General features: G+C 39.1%; 1 protein-coding gene across 11 annotated transcripts in view; it reads left to right on the top strand.

Moving 5' to 3' along the window:
• Syne1 (spectrin repeat containing nuclear envelope protein 1) overlaps positions 1-19,551 on the top strand; it is a 482,748-nt gene that overhangs the window by 157,387 nt on the left and 305,810 nt on the right. For all 11 annotated transcript variants that reach the window (XM_036168948.1, XM_036168940.1, XM_036168942.1 and 8 more), the window contains 14 exons: positions 22-118; positions 794-996; positions 3,269-3,433; positions 3,878-4,030; positions 4,996-5,139; positions 7,894-8,067; positions 10,681-10,839; positions 11,452-11,616; positions 13,455-13,589; positions 13,759-13,917; positions 14,076-14,284; positions 14,854-14,962; positions 16,243-16,407; positions 18,499-18,666. In XM_036168948.1, coding sequence (XP_036024841.1) covers positions 22-118; positions 794-996; positions 3,269-3,433; positions 3,878-4,030; positions 4,996-5,139; positions 7,894-8,067; positions 10,681-10,839; positions 11,452-11,616; positions 13,455-13,589; positions 13,759-13,917; positions 14,076-14,284; positions 14,854-14,962; positions 16,243-16,407; positions 18,499-18,666 — 2,205 coding nt within the window. The remainder of the gene's footprint in view (positions 1-21; positions 119-793; positions 997-3,268; positions 3,434-3,877; positions 4,031-4,995; positions 5,140-7,893; positions 8,068-10,680; positions 10,840-11,451; positions 11,617-13,454; positions 13,590-13,758; positions 13,918-14,075; positions 14,285-14,853; positions 14,963-16,242; positions 16,408-18,498; positions 18,667-19,551) is intronic.

Genomic DNA, 19,551 nt, shown 5'->3' with positions numbered 1-19,551 from the left:
CAAGCATGACCCTTTCCATAGTCTTTTATAGAAAACAGCAAGTTCTTTGAACAATATGAAGTGACATACCAGATCCTGAAACAGACAGCTGAAATGTATGTCAAGGCAGATGGCTCAGGTAATGCATGCTGTGTAGGGTTTGCTGAGTCGGCTGTAGTAGGAGGGGGAAGAAGAGTAAGTGAGGATAATGGGGGTGAACATGGTCCACGTTCTTTCTATGCATGTATGAAAGTGCCATAATGAAACTGAGCATCCTATACAGTTAGAAGCCACTAATAAGAAAAGAAATTTGGTATGGTGTTGACTTAAGTAGAATTTAAAATTTAAATTTAGAATTTCTATGGAGTCAGATCAATTATTTTTTATGGTGTTTTTTTTTTTTATATATAACTTTGTGACTATGCTTTTAATTTGGAGAGGACAGAATGACTTTGTGAGGTATTTCTCTTGCATAATGACATTCTTTCTGTGTGTAATCTTCTATGATAGAACAAAATAAGCATTCATTTTTCTAAGTTGCAGTTTTTCAGCCTAGTTTCAATTCCAAGGGGATTAAAGGGAAAAAAAAAGGTAGAATAATTTGAATATAGATATGAGAGCTTAAATTACTGTGAAGATAAACTTTGGAAGATATGTTTGCTTACAATTTGTAAATTTCTGCAGTAATTGTTGGGAATAGAATCTTGTATGTCTGATAGATATTTTTGCCGCCAGTGCATAAGAACACAGGAAAACCATCTAGGGATGATTTTAAGTACAGAATGGAGACAGTAACTGACTGTTTGTGATTCAGTGGGAGAAGCTGAGAATGTGATGAAGTTCATGAATGAAACCACTGCTCAGTGGAGAAATCTCTCCGTGGAAGTGAGGAGCGTGAGGAGCATGCTGGAGGAGGTGATTTCCAACTGGGATCGCTACGGTGATACCGTGGCTAGTCTTCAAGCCTGGCTAGAGGATGCAGAAAAAATGCTGAGTCAATCAGAAAATGCCAAGAAGGTAAGACTGTTCACACAAAAAGAAAAGACATGCTGCAGATTCATGAAGGAGAGATTTCTCACAGTGTAGTTCACTAGTGGTTCTCAGACATTTGCAAGTGTGACTCAAGAATTCTCACTGAAGAGAATTTACCCCTCGTTGAGTTAAATTAGACCTGCAAATACTGGCTAGTAAAAGTTGTGTTAAAACATTCTACTTTTTAATTAAATAAAAGTAAATCCATTCTACTTTTTAATGCAGAAGGGCAGTAAGTAGTAGTAATCAACTATTGATAAAAGGGTAGCCAAATCTAATGGGCAGTAGAGGTCTATATGCTGTATGCACACTGAGGTCTGTACAGATGGACCTGTCTAGAGCTCAGCCTTTGTAGATTTCCTATTCACAGCTGTGGTTACCTACATAAGGCCTACATACTCACACACACATACACACACACACACACACACACACACACAGAGAGAGAGAGAGAGAGAGAGAGAGAGAGAGAGAGAGAGAGAGAGAGAGAGATGGGACTGAATCTGTATAACAGTACATACCCATGGAATAGCTGGACCACCACCACCTTGATCTCTTTAGATATTCTCTTTTGGATATTATAACCACTCAATCAATTCAGCATAGGAGGGAGACTTTTTTCTTTTATTTTTCTTTTTACAATGTTTAAGCATATATGAGTGTGTGCATGACAGTAACTGCCTTACTCCAACACCCCTTACATGGAAATACCCAATAAAATGGACAGTCATGTGTATATGGATATGTATACATACAAATTTGTTTGTACATACAATATATATGATTTTTATGTACATCTGATGTTTTCACATGGAAAAATCAATGTACATATAAAAGGCATTATACTGTCAAGCTCCCATAAAGAAGTACAATACATACATTGGAATGAATTATCTCTTTTATTATTAACCAATTATCCAAGATTTGTTCATCTGTTGCGTGTTTGTACCAAGCTATCAGCATTTTGTATTTTTCTCTTGTTTCTCCACTGATATGGATTAAATATTCTGGTACCTCTAAAGAAGGCGATGGGCATAGACCCATGCAGATTTGGGCTTTTACTAATCAGATGAAACAGTGCCCTGATGCGTGTCATGTGTGTTGGTTTGATCCGAAGAAACATGGCAACCAGAAACAGGAGAGTTCCCAGCTACTTGTGTGGGAAAGCCTCCCACACATGGCTTATGGAATGAAGTTTGAGTTACATTGGCACTGTGATGAGTGTGTGCATGTGTGAACACAAGTGCCTAATCTGAAATGAGACGGAAGCTGTTTCACCGCCAAGTGCATTCCCTTACATAAATAAGAAAGGAGACTACTGTGTTCAGTGTCCTTGACATAAATGTCTGGCCTGAAAATGTTTCCTTTGATCTCTGAATGTTTTATATATATACACATACATACATACATTCATATTCCAATTTTAGACTGCTTGCACTCATTTTTATTGGTATGAACAGCAAGAAAATATTTCTGACATTCAAAGCATTGATTGCTGCTTCATATAGAAAACGAGAATAAGAAAATGGTCTCTCGTTTTGTTTTGTCTTGAGCAAAATGCGCCATATATGTTGACACAGAGTCAGGTGCGTTGGCATGTTCCTGTATTCCCAGATGTTTGTTTGCCTCACTATGGGTGCTTGCTTGAGCCTACAAATTTGGGACTAGCCTGGGCAACAGTGTAGAGCTCAATGGTTAAAAAAAAAAAAAAAAGGGCTTCAGAGACAGTCCAGTGAGTAAAGTATATGATAAGGACTTGATTTGAGTCCCCAGAGTCTATGTAAAAATATGCAGATGTAGTAGCTGTTGGTTGTAATTCCTGTTCTGGGGAGGCAAAGACAAATGGATCTCTATGACTCACTGGCCGGCCAGCCTAACGTACTTGGCAAGTCCCAGGCCATACCCCAGCTCAAAAGAAAGCAGAAAACAAAACAGGTGGATGAAGGAGCCACTGATACTTGTAGGAAGGTATCTAAGGTCTAGTGTTCTCTAGCCTTCATATGCAAATATATATACACACAAGTGTAGCCGTAGAACCATGAAATGTGCATGTGTACGTGTACATGTGAAAAAAGAAAAAGAGGGAAAAAAAAACAAAGACATCTGGTGTTTCTAGCTCATACTTTGAAATTTTATTTAAAAATCTGAGCTTTGGAAGAGAGTTGAATTCTATCTTAAAGCTTGCAAACACTTCATTTCCATATCCACTATTAGTATTTGGCTTATGGCTTATGAGTGCGTGTCCTCTCTTACTTAGGATTTTTTTCGAAATTTGCCCCACTGGATTCAGCAGCACACAGCGATGAACGATGCTGGCAATTTCCTGATTGAGACTTGTGATGAGATTGTTTCCCGTGACCTTAAACAGCAATTACTCTTGCTAAACGGACGGTGGAGGGAGCTGTTCATGGAAGTCAAGCAAGTACGTCTTTCAAATCAACGCTCACTTCAAATGTGTGTGTTGTTGATGTGACAGGCAGTTTGCTGAGGGGCAGGTTTCCTGGGCTTGTTAAGGTAGGCTACAGAAGGGTTTAAAACCATTTGTATCTCATTGCCAGCTATTCATTCTTTGCTGTGTATGATGGAGGAGCATTCACAGAATGTAGCGTTGGGTTAAGGATTATACAGACATATGGAGCCTGCATAGACAGAAAGATTTACTTTTCAAATCCTGGCTCTCTGCTGCCTGCTTCTTCCTTTTTTTTTTTTTTTCCTGTCAAAGTAACTGGATTTATTTCAAACTTATCTAAAATAAGAGTTAGAATTTTTCTTATGGTATATGAGAATATGTCACAGGGAAGGCTATGAGCTTCTGGAGTCATAGCTTCACGGCGTTCAACTGCTTCTTCCCCTGCTTGCCTCACAGTATGCAAGAGCTGACGAGATGGGTAGGATGAAGAAAGAATACACAGACTACACCACCACCCTCTCTGGCTTTGCAACCGAAGCCCGCAGAAAATTCTCAGAGCCCTTAGAGGTCTCTCTAATTAATGTCAAGTTATTAATTCAAGACTTGGAGGTAAGAACTTTCGGGATCAAAAAATGAAATGCGTACTGTGAAAAGTACAAACTAGCCAGGTTGCTCGGGTCATCAAAAAAAGCTGTTTCTGTGACCTAAGGATCATTTTGATGGGTCTACATATTTGTGAACTTGCACAGAAAATAAACTTGAATTTTAAAAAGGTATCTTTTGAACATATGAAGTAATTTCAAAGTAATTTTCCAACATGGGATTCTTTTCCTCCATAAAATTTATGAAATATCAGGAAAAAACAAAAAATAACGTTATACAGGAGTTCCAAATAAACGCCCTAAATAATGAATGGTTTGGTGTATGCATTTGGCATTTACATCCTCCTAAAAATGGATGGATCTCAAAAGTGAAATAACAGAATTATCTAATAATAAAAGAAACTTGAAGAATTTCTTAAATGAGGAAAGTAGACCAACGTGGTGTTGTCTTTTTAATTTTTATAAAACTTTGAAAAGTATAAACACCCAGAAAAGAGTAGCAGCTGCAGTAAGGTATTGACTTCCATTGCCGCTGTATGAGATGATAAGAAATTAAAATTTCCACCATCCTAAATTTTTAAGTTTCTCCAGTGACAATAGGTTTTTTAAAAAAAGTAAATATCAGTTTAATTCTTAAAGTCAGTATTTCTCCTATGTTATTTACATGCATTTACATATGTATTTCCATAGCGCAGTAACGTATTTTAGAAAGTGTAAATGTTATGTCAACTAATCTTGGTGTTGGGTTAAGAATATTCCATTACTTTAAAAAAGAACTTTTAATGTATGCCTTTAGGATAGTGTTGCCTGCATGACAGTTAACAAGGAAAGCAAAGGCTTTGCTATAGTAGTTGGTGGTGAGGATAGAATTTTATACGGTGCATATTGATTTTTGTCCCGCCTTTTGTGGGATTCTGCAACTGACATGAGATGTATTGTGCACCAATTGCATGGTTTTAATGATTTACACAGGATATTGAGAAGAGGGTGCCTATAATGGATGCTCAATACAAGATGGTTACCAAGACAGCACATCTCATTGCCAAAGAAAGTCCCCAAGAAGAAGCTAATGAAATGCTGACAACCATGTCCAAACTCAAAGAACAACTAGCCAAGGTGAGAAAATACTTCATACTATGACATGCTGTAGGACAACCATACTGCCTTTAGATGCTTCCTACCTCTTTGGTTACCCATGGGCACGTCCTTGACTGTTCCACTAAGTATACCTTTGAGCCATACTGTGATTCTTGATTTAGAAACTAACATATATTTGAAAAATAAAATGGGATGCCGATACCAGATGACACCTCTCTTAATTTAGGCTCTGCTTCAGTAGAAAAATCCATGTTTTTAAGGAGAGGGCAGTTCAATGTTATAAAACAGAGAGAGCAAAGGAGAGATGGAGACAGGTGAGGGCAAAGAGGAAGAAGAGAAGACTGGGTATTGAGCTGAGGTTTTATTAAGATGGCTCAGCAGTTGAGAGCATTGGCTGCTCTTCCAGAGGACCTAGGTTCTATTCTCAGCACCCACATGGCAACTCACAACTTTCTGTAACTCCAGTTCCAGGGGATTTGATACCTTCACACCAATGCACATAAAGTTAATGAATTATTTTTTTTAAAAAAAGATTTACGGGCCGGGTGGTGGTGGCACACGCCTTTAATCCCAGCACTCAGGAGGCAGAGCCAGGTGGATCTCTGTGAGTTCGAGGCCAGCCTGGTCTACAAAGCGAGATCCAGGAAAGGCACAAAGCTACACAGAGAAACCCTGTCTCAAAAAAAAACAAACAACAACAAAAAAAGATTTACTTCATATGAATCCAATCTGTCTATTCATGTTTTCTGCTAACATGGGCCCTCTTGTTGAGGGTCTTTTTATTAAGAGCTTTGAGAGCTCCATTAGAACCTTTTATCTAAACATAAATGTTAAGCTTTCATTGTTTTCATCAAAATTAACTTAGTGCGGGTGATCACTGTCTAGTAACTAAGAGGAACAGCATGTGAGTCTCAGGATTGTATGAGGAGGAGGCAGAGGGTAAATGAAGGTCAATGAAGTGAGGGGGAAGAATGAGAGTAGAGAGACCAGCAGGGCAAATGACTATTGAAGAATTAATGGAAAAAATGAACAAATGCAATGAATAGGGAAAATAGAAGAACAATAGGCTTAAAAATATTGTCAGTCTGACATACTTTATAAATATCACGTTCAGTTCATTTTATCCTAACATTCTAGTTGGAATTAGTTTTAACAGTAATAAACAATTTTAGTCTTACATACCAGTAAAATTTGCTAAAATATCAACAAACAAAACAAAAAAAGGTACAATAAAAAGCCACTGTTTTCAACTTTACAATAAGTTGCTGGGCTGTATACCTGTGACTTTGCGGCCTGTACCTCTCATCCAAGTCCAGGTCCAGTGGTTTGGGACAACAACTGAGAAAGTGGATTGTGTCCTGTGTTCATCTAAGCTAGATTCTCTGTCTCTCTGTCTCTGTCCATATCTCTCTGTCTCTCTCTCTTCCCTTTCTTTTAGTTGTTAATACTATCACTGTTTTTGGAGACAGGATCTCCCAATGTGTTCCTGGTTGTCCTAGAGTTCACTAGGGATACAAGCTGGGCTCACACTTTCATCAGTCCTTCCGCCTTCGTTTCCTGGGTGCTGGGTTGATTGTAGTGTCTACACAGACTGATTTAAGCTATGTTTTCTTCCTGCTGTTTGGGATGCAGCATGCTGATAGCCTTTCTCTCCAACCCAGGAAAAATCAATAAAACACAATGAGTTGGTACTTATCAGTAGATTCTCTTGGGGTTGTTCAAGTGAATGGCTGTGGAGTCTCCTTGCAGTAGAGAGACAGTGGCTTTCAGTTGATGAGCTTATCTTTCAACCATATATTCTAGAATATGAGCAAATTTCCGCATGTGCACCTCTGCAACAGTGATGTTTGTGGGATAATGCTGGTGTAGTTAGCCCATCATTACTTTTATTGTTAGTATAGAGCAACGCCCTTTTCTTGGTCTTCTGAGAGTATTAATAGTACTTTGGATGAAGCCTTAAGATAACAAGGAGGGAGGGGATTTCCTTGAAAAGTATAAGATGTAGAGTTCAATGCAAAGGCAGCCAAGCAGAGATCTTATAGAACTCTGGAATACCAAGAACTTCGGGCCTCATCATGAAGATAATGTAGATGTAGAGATAAAACAAAGACAGATGAGGAATGAGCAGTTTAGACTGGGTCCACATCCTCTGACATGGGAACCTCCATGAATAAATTGGTGTATAGCATGTTCTTTGGATGGATGCAACATTCACAAACAGAAAAGTAAAGCCTAGAGTTGATAAGGAAGGACAATGGGTATCTAGGAAGAGGTGGTTAACAGGTTTGTCTATGCTCAGAGTTCATGGGAAAAAGCTTAACAACATCAAACTAGAAGCCTCATGTCCTCTAGACGATGTGGTAATAAGTCGTGACTGCCTCAGATCAGATTTCAGTGCCAAAGTGAAAGTGAATAGCATGGTGTTTAAAGAGGAATTTGATGCCATCTGCCTCTCTGACTGTAATAATTCACATGGTGACGTGCCATCCAGATGGACAACTTAGATGAAATTTCATGAGAAAGCTCTACAGCCCTTCATTTGTCTCAGTGGTATAGTATTTGTGTGTGTGTGTGTGTGTGTGTGTGTGTGTGTGTGTTTTAAACAAAACAGTAAAGTTTAATCACATATCACAAAATAAGAGAACCATCTTCAGAGATGTTGAAATGCCAAGTGAGCATCTCACTCAAAGTTCTTGAGAACTAAGCACAGTGCTGGAGCTTTGAGGACCTAATGGCCCTCATGGATGTGTTTTCTTCTTTTCCTTTTCAAAGGTCAAAGAATGTTACTCCCCACTGTTGGCTGAGTCCCGGCAGCTGTCCATTCCTTTGGAAGAGCTGGAGACCCAGATTACCTCCTTCTACGACTCACTTGGGAAAGTCAACGGGATTATGTCCATTCTTGAGCATGAAGCACAGTCTAGCTCTCTTTTTAAACAAAAACACCAGGTAAGAAAACCCCTTTAAGAGATATTCTCTTTTTAAAGTGTACTTAATAAGGTTGGAGCATTTTTTACTATAATAGAATTCAGTTAGTATGAAAGGTATTTTTTCCAGAATAATAGGGCACAAGTAGCTCAAACCAAAGTATATGTCTTATCTGGAGAAGAAACCTGCTCTGTGCTTAGTGGAAGGCCTGGAGACTTGAACTGTTTCCAGCAACAGTCAGGTTGGACACTTGGATCAGGGTGAGTTAGTCAGAACTGGGCTTTACAATTCTGGGTTAAGAAGTTTCCTGGGAGATGAGGGAAAGAGGTGCCGGGCAGAAGGGTGAAGTCATCAGCACTAAGAGTATCTGAAAATGACAAAGGAAAACTTCTTACTTTGTGTGCTCTTTTGGAGGCAAGTTCTGAATTGAGAAAAATTAGGAAAATGAATCCATTTTGAGCACCTTTCTCTGTATCTTTGAGCTGGCTACCTGAGCTGACGACAGTTGACACCATTTCTCATTGTCTGTTCTGCATACACTTAGACCAGACATTCTGAATGCCAAGTGTGAGAGGTGGTATCTCCATGATGGCTTTCAGGATAAATTAGGCTCTCCAGCCAAATCTGCTGCCTTGTCTGGAAGCAGAAAGGGACCCCATAGTTGAAAGGCCTCTGTTTACCCTCTAGCACAGACTACTTAATTGTTTAACTCTGTATTTCCTCCAGAAAAATCTATGGATTATATTTCATGAATAAAATTCAAGAAAAGTTTAATGTAAAGTATTTTCATTTGTGCTTTAGAAAGAATAGGAAAAATATGTAAGTGTTCGAGGTTTTCATCTTTCTGTTGACTCTCTTAGGAATTCTCTTGGTGATGCTCTACACATGTGTCTTGGGGCCTTATCAGTTACCTTACTAGCTGATAAAATAGTTAATTACTTCAAAAAATGCAGAAGTTTTTCATGCCTTGATTCCTTGTGTATAAGCTTTTTAAATGAATAATTAATTATGTAATTGTACTCCATTTCAACCAGGTGTCTATAATAATATGTCTTATGGTGTGTTTTCTTTGACTGTGGGAATAAGTCTGTTTGAATAACCATAAAGCTATGCAAGTTTGCTTGCTATGAATTTTTATATTTATATTTAGTGAGCAGATCTGTGTGCTCAGAATCTCCTAGTGAGAGGTACAGTTAAATAAGCTGTTTACTTGACTTATTGTAAATGGTCTGTCCTTCTGATGAGGGTATAAGTGTAGGAATCCTTTGCTATTACACTAACTGAAATAAATTCATGGAAGGGGCAGCTTCAGCTAGTAGATTGAGCGGTGTGTCTGAAATGAGCAACAGGACAGTGAGAGTTTAGGTGCTGTCACACATAGCTAAGTACTTATTAACTTTAGTTTCTTCATTAAGCCAACAGTGGTCACATCTTACAATAAATATTCAATAACTTAACATTATTATTATTATGAATAGTATAGTTTCAATCATCATTCTAATGATACCAATCTATTTTAATGACATCATGACATATAGAATGAAAATTCATTTATTGAGGAATGGTAACATTCCCTAGCCTCCTAAATTACTCTAAAATATGGTTAAATAATCTTTCCATCATTAAAGTTATACTATTGACAATAAATATCAACATTTTATAATATATTTTCAATCTCTACACTTTGAACTTCTAATTGTTCAAAAGGAAAAGGTATGCCCTAATTCTGTTTTGTCAAAACAAGAGACCTGCTTTAAATATCTGCCTATAGATGGCCAAAACAGTATCCAAATGAACATTTGGAATATTCTTTTCAAAACATTTGAAAATGCAGAAGTGCAAGTGATGTGCATTCAAGGCAGAAATGACTATCTCCAGGTGGTCTCTATGCACTGTCTACAGTGTCCACTCTAACTACTGCCAAAATTGGTAGGATGTAAGGCTGAGAAGCAGAGAGAAGGGTCCTGTCCATCACTGCTGCATCCCATCTGAAGGGTGTGGGAAGAGCGAGCAGTTCCCCAGGCTTGTTAGTCTTCTGCTTGCTTAGATTAGGTCTCATTAGGAAGGAGTATTGAACTGTATCCTTTCCAAACTAACATGCGTGAGTGATGTAAAATCTGTTGCATTGAGTTCACTAAGGGAAGTGGCATTATGTTAAATTTACTTAGTGTCATTAGAACCCAATAAATATGCTAGTTTTGATTGTCCTCTTGAAAAGCTGTAGGCTTGCCCAACAGTCAGTTAGAGGAATGCAGAAAATAGACAACTTTTATGTTCTGTCATTTCCTTAATGTTAATAAGATGTGCATGAAACATAGAGAAGTCTAAAACCTCACTGTGACATTTAAATGCCTCGTATAAAAAGCACTGATTTCAATGATTGCTTAAATCAAGTTCTTTTGAAAAGAATGGGTTCTCTGTATTTTTGATTTTACTTATTGCTCACTAAAAGTCTAAACACTGTGCAATGCTGTTACAATGGTGCCTCCCTTCCTTTAACCCCTCTCTCCTTCTTCCCTCCCTCCTTTCCTCTTTTTGTCCGTTCCTTCCATCTCTACCTCCCTTTCTTCCCTCTCTCCATCCCTTTCACTCCAGCATGTAACTAATACCACCGTGTCTTTCCTTTCCCTGTAGGAACTACTAGCTTGTCAAGAAAGCTGTAAGAAAACCTTGACACTCATTGAGAAGGGCAGCCAAAGTGTCCAGAAGCTCGTCACCTTGAGCCCTGTGTTAAAGCATTGGGACCACACAAAGTTGCAGAGACAGATAGCAGATGTCCATCATGCCTTCCAGGTAAGTTCATCTCCCTGCTTTAGACACATAAGTCCAGGAGAATAGAGAGTGAGGACAGAGCCCTCACTCTCTGGTACTTGAAAACCAAATGTTTTATTACTTTTTCCCTAACATTAATATCCTTATAATGAATTAACCTTCTAATGAAATATCTTCCCTCCAAGTACTTTCTAAACAAATAATGATATTAATAATTCACAGTGATGCTATAATACCACTTGACCAAATGAAGCCTCAGTACTGAGAAAACAGCCCCCAGTCATGGTTTTTAGTATATTCCAAATCTACAGGTGGCCCATCTATAGGTCGTATCAACAGTAAGTTGAAGTTTAAAGAAAAACTTACCTCGGTACTGAACATGTCATGCACATCGCTCTGTTCTTTGTCATTATTATTTAAATAATACTAGTATTTACATAGCATTTCTGATGTATTATTAAAAGTCATCTAGAGATGAGTTAGTTTTAGAGGATGCTGGATGATGTGTCTATGTTACATACAAACACCACCTCATTTTATGTAAGAGACTCTCATCTTTGTGGATGTTGGTATGCTTGGGGCTCCTGGAGTGAACGCAAGGGTAGCAAGGAGTGACTTATTTTTTGCATTAAGAATATGATCAAGAAAACTGGAGAATGGAAGAAACATGTGGAAGCCAACAGTCGTCTGATGAAGAAATTTGAGGAGTCTCGGGCAGAGTTGGAGAAGGTGCTACGGGTCGCTCAGGAAGGCTTAGAAGAAAAGGGGGATCCTGAGGAACTCCTTCGGAAACACACAGTGAGTCTGCTCTATATGATCCATCTGACCCCTGTGTGTGGACAATTTATCTCAGATTGTAAAATAAAAAGACTGACTTAATGTAGGGGAGTAGGGGAAGCCAGCAGGGCATGGACTTTAAAGGCATCAGACCCAAGAAGCAACAGCAAAAGAACTGCAAGAGAAACTGCTTTGCCTGGTAACTTGGGACCATTCTTGAGCTCCCGGGATAGCAGAGCATAAGGATGAATTAGATTCTTAAACTACAAGCTCAGAAAGTTTTGCATAGCTAAACATAATCTTTTTTTTTTAAAGATTTATTTATTTATTACATATACAGTATTCTGCCTGCTTGTGTCCTTGCAAACCAGAAGAGGGCACCAGATCTCATTACAGATTGCTGTGAGCCACCATGTGGTTGCTGGGAATTGAACTCAGGACTTCTGGAAGAGCAGTCAGTGCTCTTAACCACTGAGCCATCTCTCTCCAGCCCCACATATTCTTAAATAGATTGTGCTGAGTGACTAGGTCTTTATTGGTCATTTAATGAATCTCCATGGCATATTATAGCATGGTATAGATGCCACATCATTGGGTACTGAGTGACTAAGCCTTTCATGCTCATTTAATAAACCACCATGGCATATTATAACATAGTATAGACTCCATGTCACTTGGCATTTAGTAACTGACACACAGTCATATAAAGTTGGGGGACTACCTTCATGCTTTTCTCTCTTACTTAAATCCCATTAGTACTGAAAACACTGGTAATGGGTAAATGGTATTGGGTAATGGATAGTGTAGTAAGGATATGTACTTTAATTGTATTTCTTGAGATTTCAGAGGCATTTGGATATAAACCATACTGACAAAACATGGTCCATGTATTGGGGACACAGTTTTTTAGAGCTCTGCCATAGTCTGTGGCCACAAAGCACAAAGGATCGATCTTACTCGTTTTATAATTGTGAATGTTATGGTTCTCACTGCTTTGAATTACTGTGGTTTTGAAATCTCTCTGCATACATACTGCTGAGGATGTTCGAGACTGAGTGTGCATACATGTGTGGCTTCTATCACTCACTCTGCAGTAAGGAAATAGCAGCTCGCTGGCCTTGAAGGCAGAAGTGGATTTTCTCACCATTCTCGAGGATTACAGTCTGAGCTTGGCTTGCCATGATGGAGGGGTTCCCATGAGGACTCTTTCTGGCTGACAGATGGACAATTTCTATGGTGTCATAGGTCAGGAAGGAGACCTGGCCTGGAAGGTCTTTCCTGTTACCTCATCACTCTTATAAAGGTCCCATCTTTGTGATGTCACCTAAACATAATAGTCCCTGAGACCCTGGCTCCAAATGTAACCACCCTTGGGCTTAGGATTCTAACATACAACTCTGTGCAGGACACAGTTCCATCCATAGCACAAGTATTAAAGTACACACATGGGGAGTGTGGGCTGGTCCATGATGGCCATCATGACTGACACATGTTACTTATAAGGAAGGTGGGGATGGAGATCCTGTACTGTAATTCTCAATTTACTAAAGAGGACCTATATGCCTATCACCATAGAATCAAGGTCTAGGGGTAATCTAGGGGCTTTTTGGATTACTCTACCAAATTTAGCAACCACAAAGACATTTTTTTTTCTTAAAATATAGAGAGAAATAGTGAAATGTCAGGTGTGATGACTTCTGACTTATAACCGTGGATGGTAATAGTTTGTTCCCAGAGAAGGATAGAGTTGCCTGAAATTTTGATGAAGGCAAGTGCTGGTTACAAGGCTCAGTGTGACGTGTCTTGTGATGTCTTTCCTCTGCAGAGCATCCTAACTGTGCTCCCTCCCTCTGTGATAGGAATTCTTCAGCCAGCTGGACCAGAGGGTACTCAATGCTTTCTTGAAAGCCTGTGATGAGCTCACTGACATCCTCCCAGAACAGGAGCAGCAGGGACTTCAGGAGGCTGTGAGAAAGTTGCACAAACAGTGGAAGGTGAGTGGAGGATTATGGGAACATGAGAAATCTGTGTCCTAGAATCTATTCTGCAGTTCAGAGAGTTCGAAGTAAGAGAGGACTAGTTCAGGACATTTTGGCATCTCAATGGGACATATGACTACTCAGAAGCCTCATTCTGTTTTTCTGGATCTTTCTGTGGATGCAGGATCTCCAAGGAGAGGCACCTTATCATTTGCTCCATCTAAAAATCGATGTGGAGAAGAACAGATTCTCAGCTGCCATGGAAGAATGCAGAGCTGAGCTGGAGCGAGAGACCAAGATGGTGCCCCACGAAGGCAGCGAGAAGGTCATCAAGGAACACAGGGTATGTGTCGTACCATAGAAAGTGCATAACTGTAAAGATACCTAAAGATGTGATGGCCTGAGGTCTTTCCTGTGAATCTGCCTTTAGTTTTTCTGTGAGAATATAGAGGTAATCTGTACTATCTCACCAAGGTAGTGAAAGTGTTGATCATGTCTTAGGTTTTCTTCAGTGACAAGGGTCCTCATCATCTCTGTGAGAAGAGGCTGCAGCTCATAGAGGAACTGTGTGTGAAGCTCCCAGTCCGAGACCCAGTCAGAGACACATCTGGAGCCTGTCACACGGCTCTCAGAGACCTCAAAGCTTCCATTGACAGCACTTACATGATGCTCATGGATGACCCAGACAAGTGGAAGGACTATACTAGCAGGTACTGCAGCATTTCCAGAGATGGCTCCAGTCCATCTTAATGCTTTCCTTCAGAGATTATTATAAAAGGGAGGTGTATAGAGTTTGTTTCAGGCAATAAGAAAACCAGATTACTTTAACCTTGCCCATGCTTTTGTACAAAGGTACTTCATTTTATTTGTTTTGTTTTGTTTAATAGGCTTCAGTCCAAACAGGGTCTGGATTTTATTTCAAAATAACCCAGGAGTTCTTGAGGTCCAATAATCCCATTCCTCTTGGTTTTCTCATATCTCCTCCCCACAGAAGGGTGTCTGCCTCTCTAGGTTAATGTCACTCTGGTGAGACGTATGAAGCCAGACCTCAATTGGTTCCTTTCCTGCTAAGCCCTGAGACACATCAGCTAAGCTCCACGAGAGTTATTGACCTCAGATATTAACATACTTGCCTTGGGCTTCGTATTAAAGTTTTCAGAAAGTGCCATCAATTTGGTCTTCACTGGATCCATGCCCATGAATTCAAAACAGAAAATGTATCGCACCTTCCTCATAGAGGAAGTGCCCCTTTCATCATAAAATACTTATGTGCTTTCAGGTTTTCTGAGTTCTCTTCTTGGTTGTCTGCAAAGGAGTCACAGTTGATGAAAATCAAGGATGAAGTCATTGATACGGCCAACCATGAAGAGGTTAAGCGTGTGGTGGATGTAAGTTCTGAGCTGGTCCTTTCTAGAGGAAAATTTCCAAAAATTAAACACTCATAGTGTAACTGGTTTGTTTGTTTGGTTGTTTGGTTGTTGGTGTGTGCATGTGTGTGCATTCTATAAAAATCAGGTTTCTATAAATTTCTTTAAAGACAGCATCTATTCATATTACTGTGGTAAGGGTAGGTCCCCCCCACCACCACCACGGAGTTGTTGATAGCTTTGAGATTTAAGCACACTTAATGATGTCTCTGATGCAGCTTTACCTAAGCGGGAATGCTGGAGCAGGAAGTAGCATGCACAATTGTACAACACAGCATAGATTTAAGAATTGTCACTGGAAACAAGAATGCTGTGTGTTTCTGTGCAATCCGGTTTTAACCAGACAACCTGAGGACACAGAAACAGCAAGGGATTCTCTGAGTATTCTTCTGTTGTAACCAAACTGAACTGGTTCAATTCTGTGACTAGCACACTGCAGCCCTCTCCCTTAGAAAGACCTTCACTTGGTATAGACTAGAGTGCAATTCTCTTTCAGCCGTTCTAATCCTTCAAAGCCTCATTTCTACTACTACAAAAAAGAATGCTTTGTCTTTCTGCCACTGTCTTCTGAGGTCCTCTTTTCTCTGACTAACTCATGTTGCCCAAGGTGTTACTAGAGGACTCAATAACACCACTATGTACATACAGAAAATGAGTTTCTATTTGTTGCTGTTTTAGTTCTTTAAAAAAAAAAATCTTATTTTAGAATGCAGAGACCAATTTTGAAGCCAGCTGTTTCCTGTCTGGTATGCATTTCCCCTGCTCTAGACTAACCATAGCTAGTATAAACGGTTGGCCCAGGACCATGCCCTCTCTAACTAGTCCTGGAGACTTAAGGCTTTGGAATCTTCCCAGCATTGTTGTGGTTAGTGAGCCTTCTATGCTAGTTAGAGCTTCATCCCACTTATGAACCTTTGCAGACTAGCTTCATGTCAACACAAGTTTGTTGTAATCAAGGGAACATAGCATCTAATTTAATTCTGAAGGTAATTTTAAAAGTCCGCTCATGTTGGCTTTGTCCATTAGGTATGCGCATTGGGAAGCCTTTCCTTTCAGTACTTATTCACTATGAGTATGAAGAGTTCCATGAGCTCTTTGGTTCTGCTGTGATAGAGGTGATAGTGCAGCTGGCTCACACTGTCACTGCCATTGTACAAACCTTCTTGGGTTGACTTCTTTCCTGATAGAAAGTTGTGATTCCTGACCACCCTTTGTTCATAAAAAGTGTCCTTTCATTCCAGGAGATCAGAAATGACATTACCAAAAAAGGAGAGACTCTCAGCTGGCTGAAATCCAGGCTTAAACATTTGATGGACGTTTCTTCTGAGAATGAAGCCCAAAGGCGAGGAGATGAGCTAGCAGAACTGTCGAGCTCTTTGAAGGCTCTTATGGCTTTACAATCAGAGGTGTGCCATTTACTACGCTCAACAGAGTCCAAGGGAGGAGGCTGTAGCTGAGAGAGGAGGCTGCAGGGCCGTCCTTGTTTTGGTTGTAGTTTAGGAAGTAGTTTTATAAAGAAACCTTAGTTACTTATATGAGGATTGTTAGGAAAGATGTGCAGGATGCTCAAGTTATGGACAATGCTACTGAACCGGTTAGTTCATGTGAATGACCTGTCTCTGAAGTCCAAAGATGACCAGTCAAATAGTGTCTGCTCTTATTGAAAGCATCATTATTTTGTTATCACTTAAAGATGTATTTCAAAGTTTATGAAAAGGGGTTTGAGAAGCATGATGTCATGGTGCATACCTGTACTCCTAGCTCAGGCAAGAGGACAGGAAGTTCAAGGGCAACCTGGGCTCCATGACAAGTTCAAGACTAGCCTAAGCTACATGGTAAGAGTGTATACCTCTAAACAAAGAAAGAAATAGCAGAAAAGGAAAAAAGGAAAAATAATAAAGATGCCTAAAAGTCAGACTAATCCAGCAACAGGGCTTATAGGTTATATCCTACTTTCATACAAGCTTGATTTTTTTTCAATGTCTCTGGGCCCCAATTTCCTTACTTTTATAACAGAGTTTAGGCCGGGCGGTGGTGGCGCACTCCTTTAATCCCAGCACTCAGGAGGCAGAGGCAGGCAGATCTCTGTGAGTTCAAGGCCAGCCTGGTCTCCAAAGCAAGTTCCACAAAAGGTGCAAAGCTACACAGAGAAACCCTGTCTCGAAAAAGAAAAAGAAAAACAAACAAACAAACAAAAACAAAAAACAGAGTCTAAAATACACTAATGAGGGAGTGAGAAAGACTAAATTCAGTACCTTAGGTCAAGGACTTGGAAGAATATTGAGACAGAGAAGTCTTCATTAGCTGCTAACCAGTAATAAATCATCATCGTTGTCATCATAAATGGTTAGTTGGGAGACCAGAAAAATTCCATTTTAGCAAAGGCCTATTCAGTCTAAACTTAAGATGCATTCTAATGGAATAAGTTATATTCCACTCTAGGTGAAAACATTCAAATATGTCTAGCAGGGCCTCTTCCACTCATCTGTGTACATGTAGGAAGTTTGAGAAGGCAGCAGGGGACAAGTTTAGAGCTCATGCGGAAGGGACATTTTCAACAAATGTTCTATTATTTGCTTCTTGACTTTTCTCCCTTACTGGTTTTAAATATCATGGACTCAACATTTTGTATAAGGTATTATAGCCTGATAATATTCATGAGATTATAATCGAAGGACCTCAAGATAGGAAGTATAAAATAGATACAACTTTATTATTCTATTTTGGCTATCAAGCCATGTACATTTCCCTTTTCTTAATTTTAGAATAGGTTTTTAATAAGGTGAAGAATCTTGTCCAGTGAAATGAAACTCTTGGCTCCTCTAAGTGGCTGTGCCATTGAATAACAAATAAGACTTAAAACCATGAGAAATAATAGATATTGGATACATATATCTAATTTTTAGCTGTTGAGACATGGTTTATGCATATACTTAAAATATATACTAACTATATCATAGACTTCAATGGAGTAATTTCACTCAAAGGCCATAAACTTTGAAGTTATGAGTTCGGGAAGTATAATGTACAGTGTAACAAACAGAACTGTTTCATATATCTGGAATTGGCTAAGACAATAGACCTTGAGTCTCTCACAAACACAAAATGATCATGTGTGGGGTAATTAGCTTAATTAGAGAAGTTCTTTCTGAGAGCTGGAGCACTAGCCCAGCAGTTAAGCATCCTAGCTGCTCTTCCAGAAGGCCAGGTTCCTAGCATCCATGTGGCAGCTCACAACCATCTGTAACTCCAGTCCCAGGGGCTCTAACACCTCTTCTGACCTCTGCAGGCACCAGGTAGGCATGTAGTGCTGAGATATGTACAAGCAAAAGCACTTATTTGCATAAAATAAAAATGAATGTATTAAATTTTTAAAGCATTTTCTAATGTGCACTAAAACATCTCACTACAGCTTAGTCGTGTGTGGAGTTAATTTGTCAATCTCATTTCCATTTTAAAAATATTCTACAAACTTTTTTTTTTCTATGAAAATTTAGGCTGAAAAAATGTTAAGCAACTTTGGAGAATGCGTTCAATACAAAGAAATAGTGGAGAGTTCCCTCGAGGAGCTGATGTCTGGCTCCCAGGAGAGCCAGGAGCAGGCCGAGAAGATCCTCGACATGGAAAATCTGTTTGAGGCACAGCAGCTGCTCCTTCACCACCAGGTAGAGTCCTCTTTCTTCCTCACATGCGTACACAATGCTGATGAGAGGTGGAGAATAGATTCTGAGGTGGGGGGGGGGTGCTGGGGGGGGAGGAGAGGGAACCGGTCAGATGGTTCAAAGCACTTAGCAAGTCTGTTCTCTGGTCTCTCTGATAAGCATTACATATTTCAGAACACCCTGGAAGACAAAGTCCTAGACAGTTTAGTTTGCAAAGTTATAACTTACTTGAAATGCCAGATGTTTTGGGTGAGTTTGCCCTTGCAAAAGATTAGAACTAAAACCAAAGGAATTATGTGTGTGATGTATGTACATATGTATGTGTGTATATATATGTATGTATCTGGATGTATGCATGTATATATATATATGTGTGTGTGTGTGTGTGTACATAAATATATGTATGTGTGTGAATATATGTATGTGTATATATATATATATATAGGTGTATGTATGTGTAGGTATTATGTATGTGTATATGTGTATGTTTGTATGTTTATATCCATGTATTTATATTCAAACTTTTTTGGTGATGGATTAAAGCCAGGACTTCAACTCTAAGCTCGAACTCTCCACTGAACTACATCCTTAGTCCCCAATAATAAACTATTTTAGTCAACTTGTTTCCTCTTACTTTGGTGGTAAACATTAAAATATATGTGCAGATGGAATATGCTAGTTGCATATAAATATACTTATATACACTATACTTATATATAAGTATATACACATAAGTATGTACATATATACATATATGTATATATAGTTGTATAATACTATACATAACTATATACAAGAACATACTTTATATATATATATAAGTACTATAAATATAAAAATTACATAAATATATAAATGCTTTTGTATAGTAGTATATATGATTATACT

This window comes from Onychomys torridus, chromosome 19 (genome assembly GCF_903995425.1).
Source record: "Onychomys torridus chromosome 19, mOncTor1.1, whole genome shotgun sequence".
Taxonomy (NCBI): Eukaryota; Metazoa; Chordata; class Mammalia; order Rodentia; family Cricetidae; genus Onychomys; species Onychomys torridus.
The sequence above is the reverse complement of the archived record's forward strand: the minus strand, read 5'-3'. Positions and strand labels throughout refer to the sequence as shown.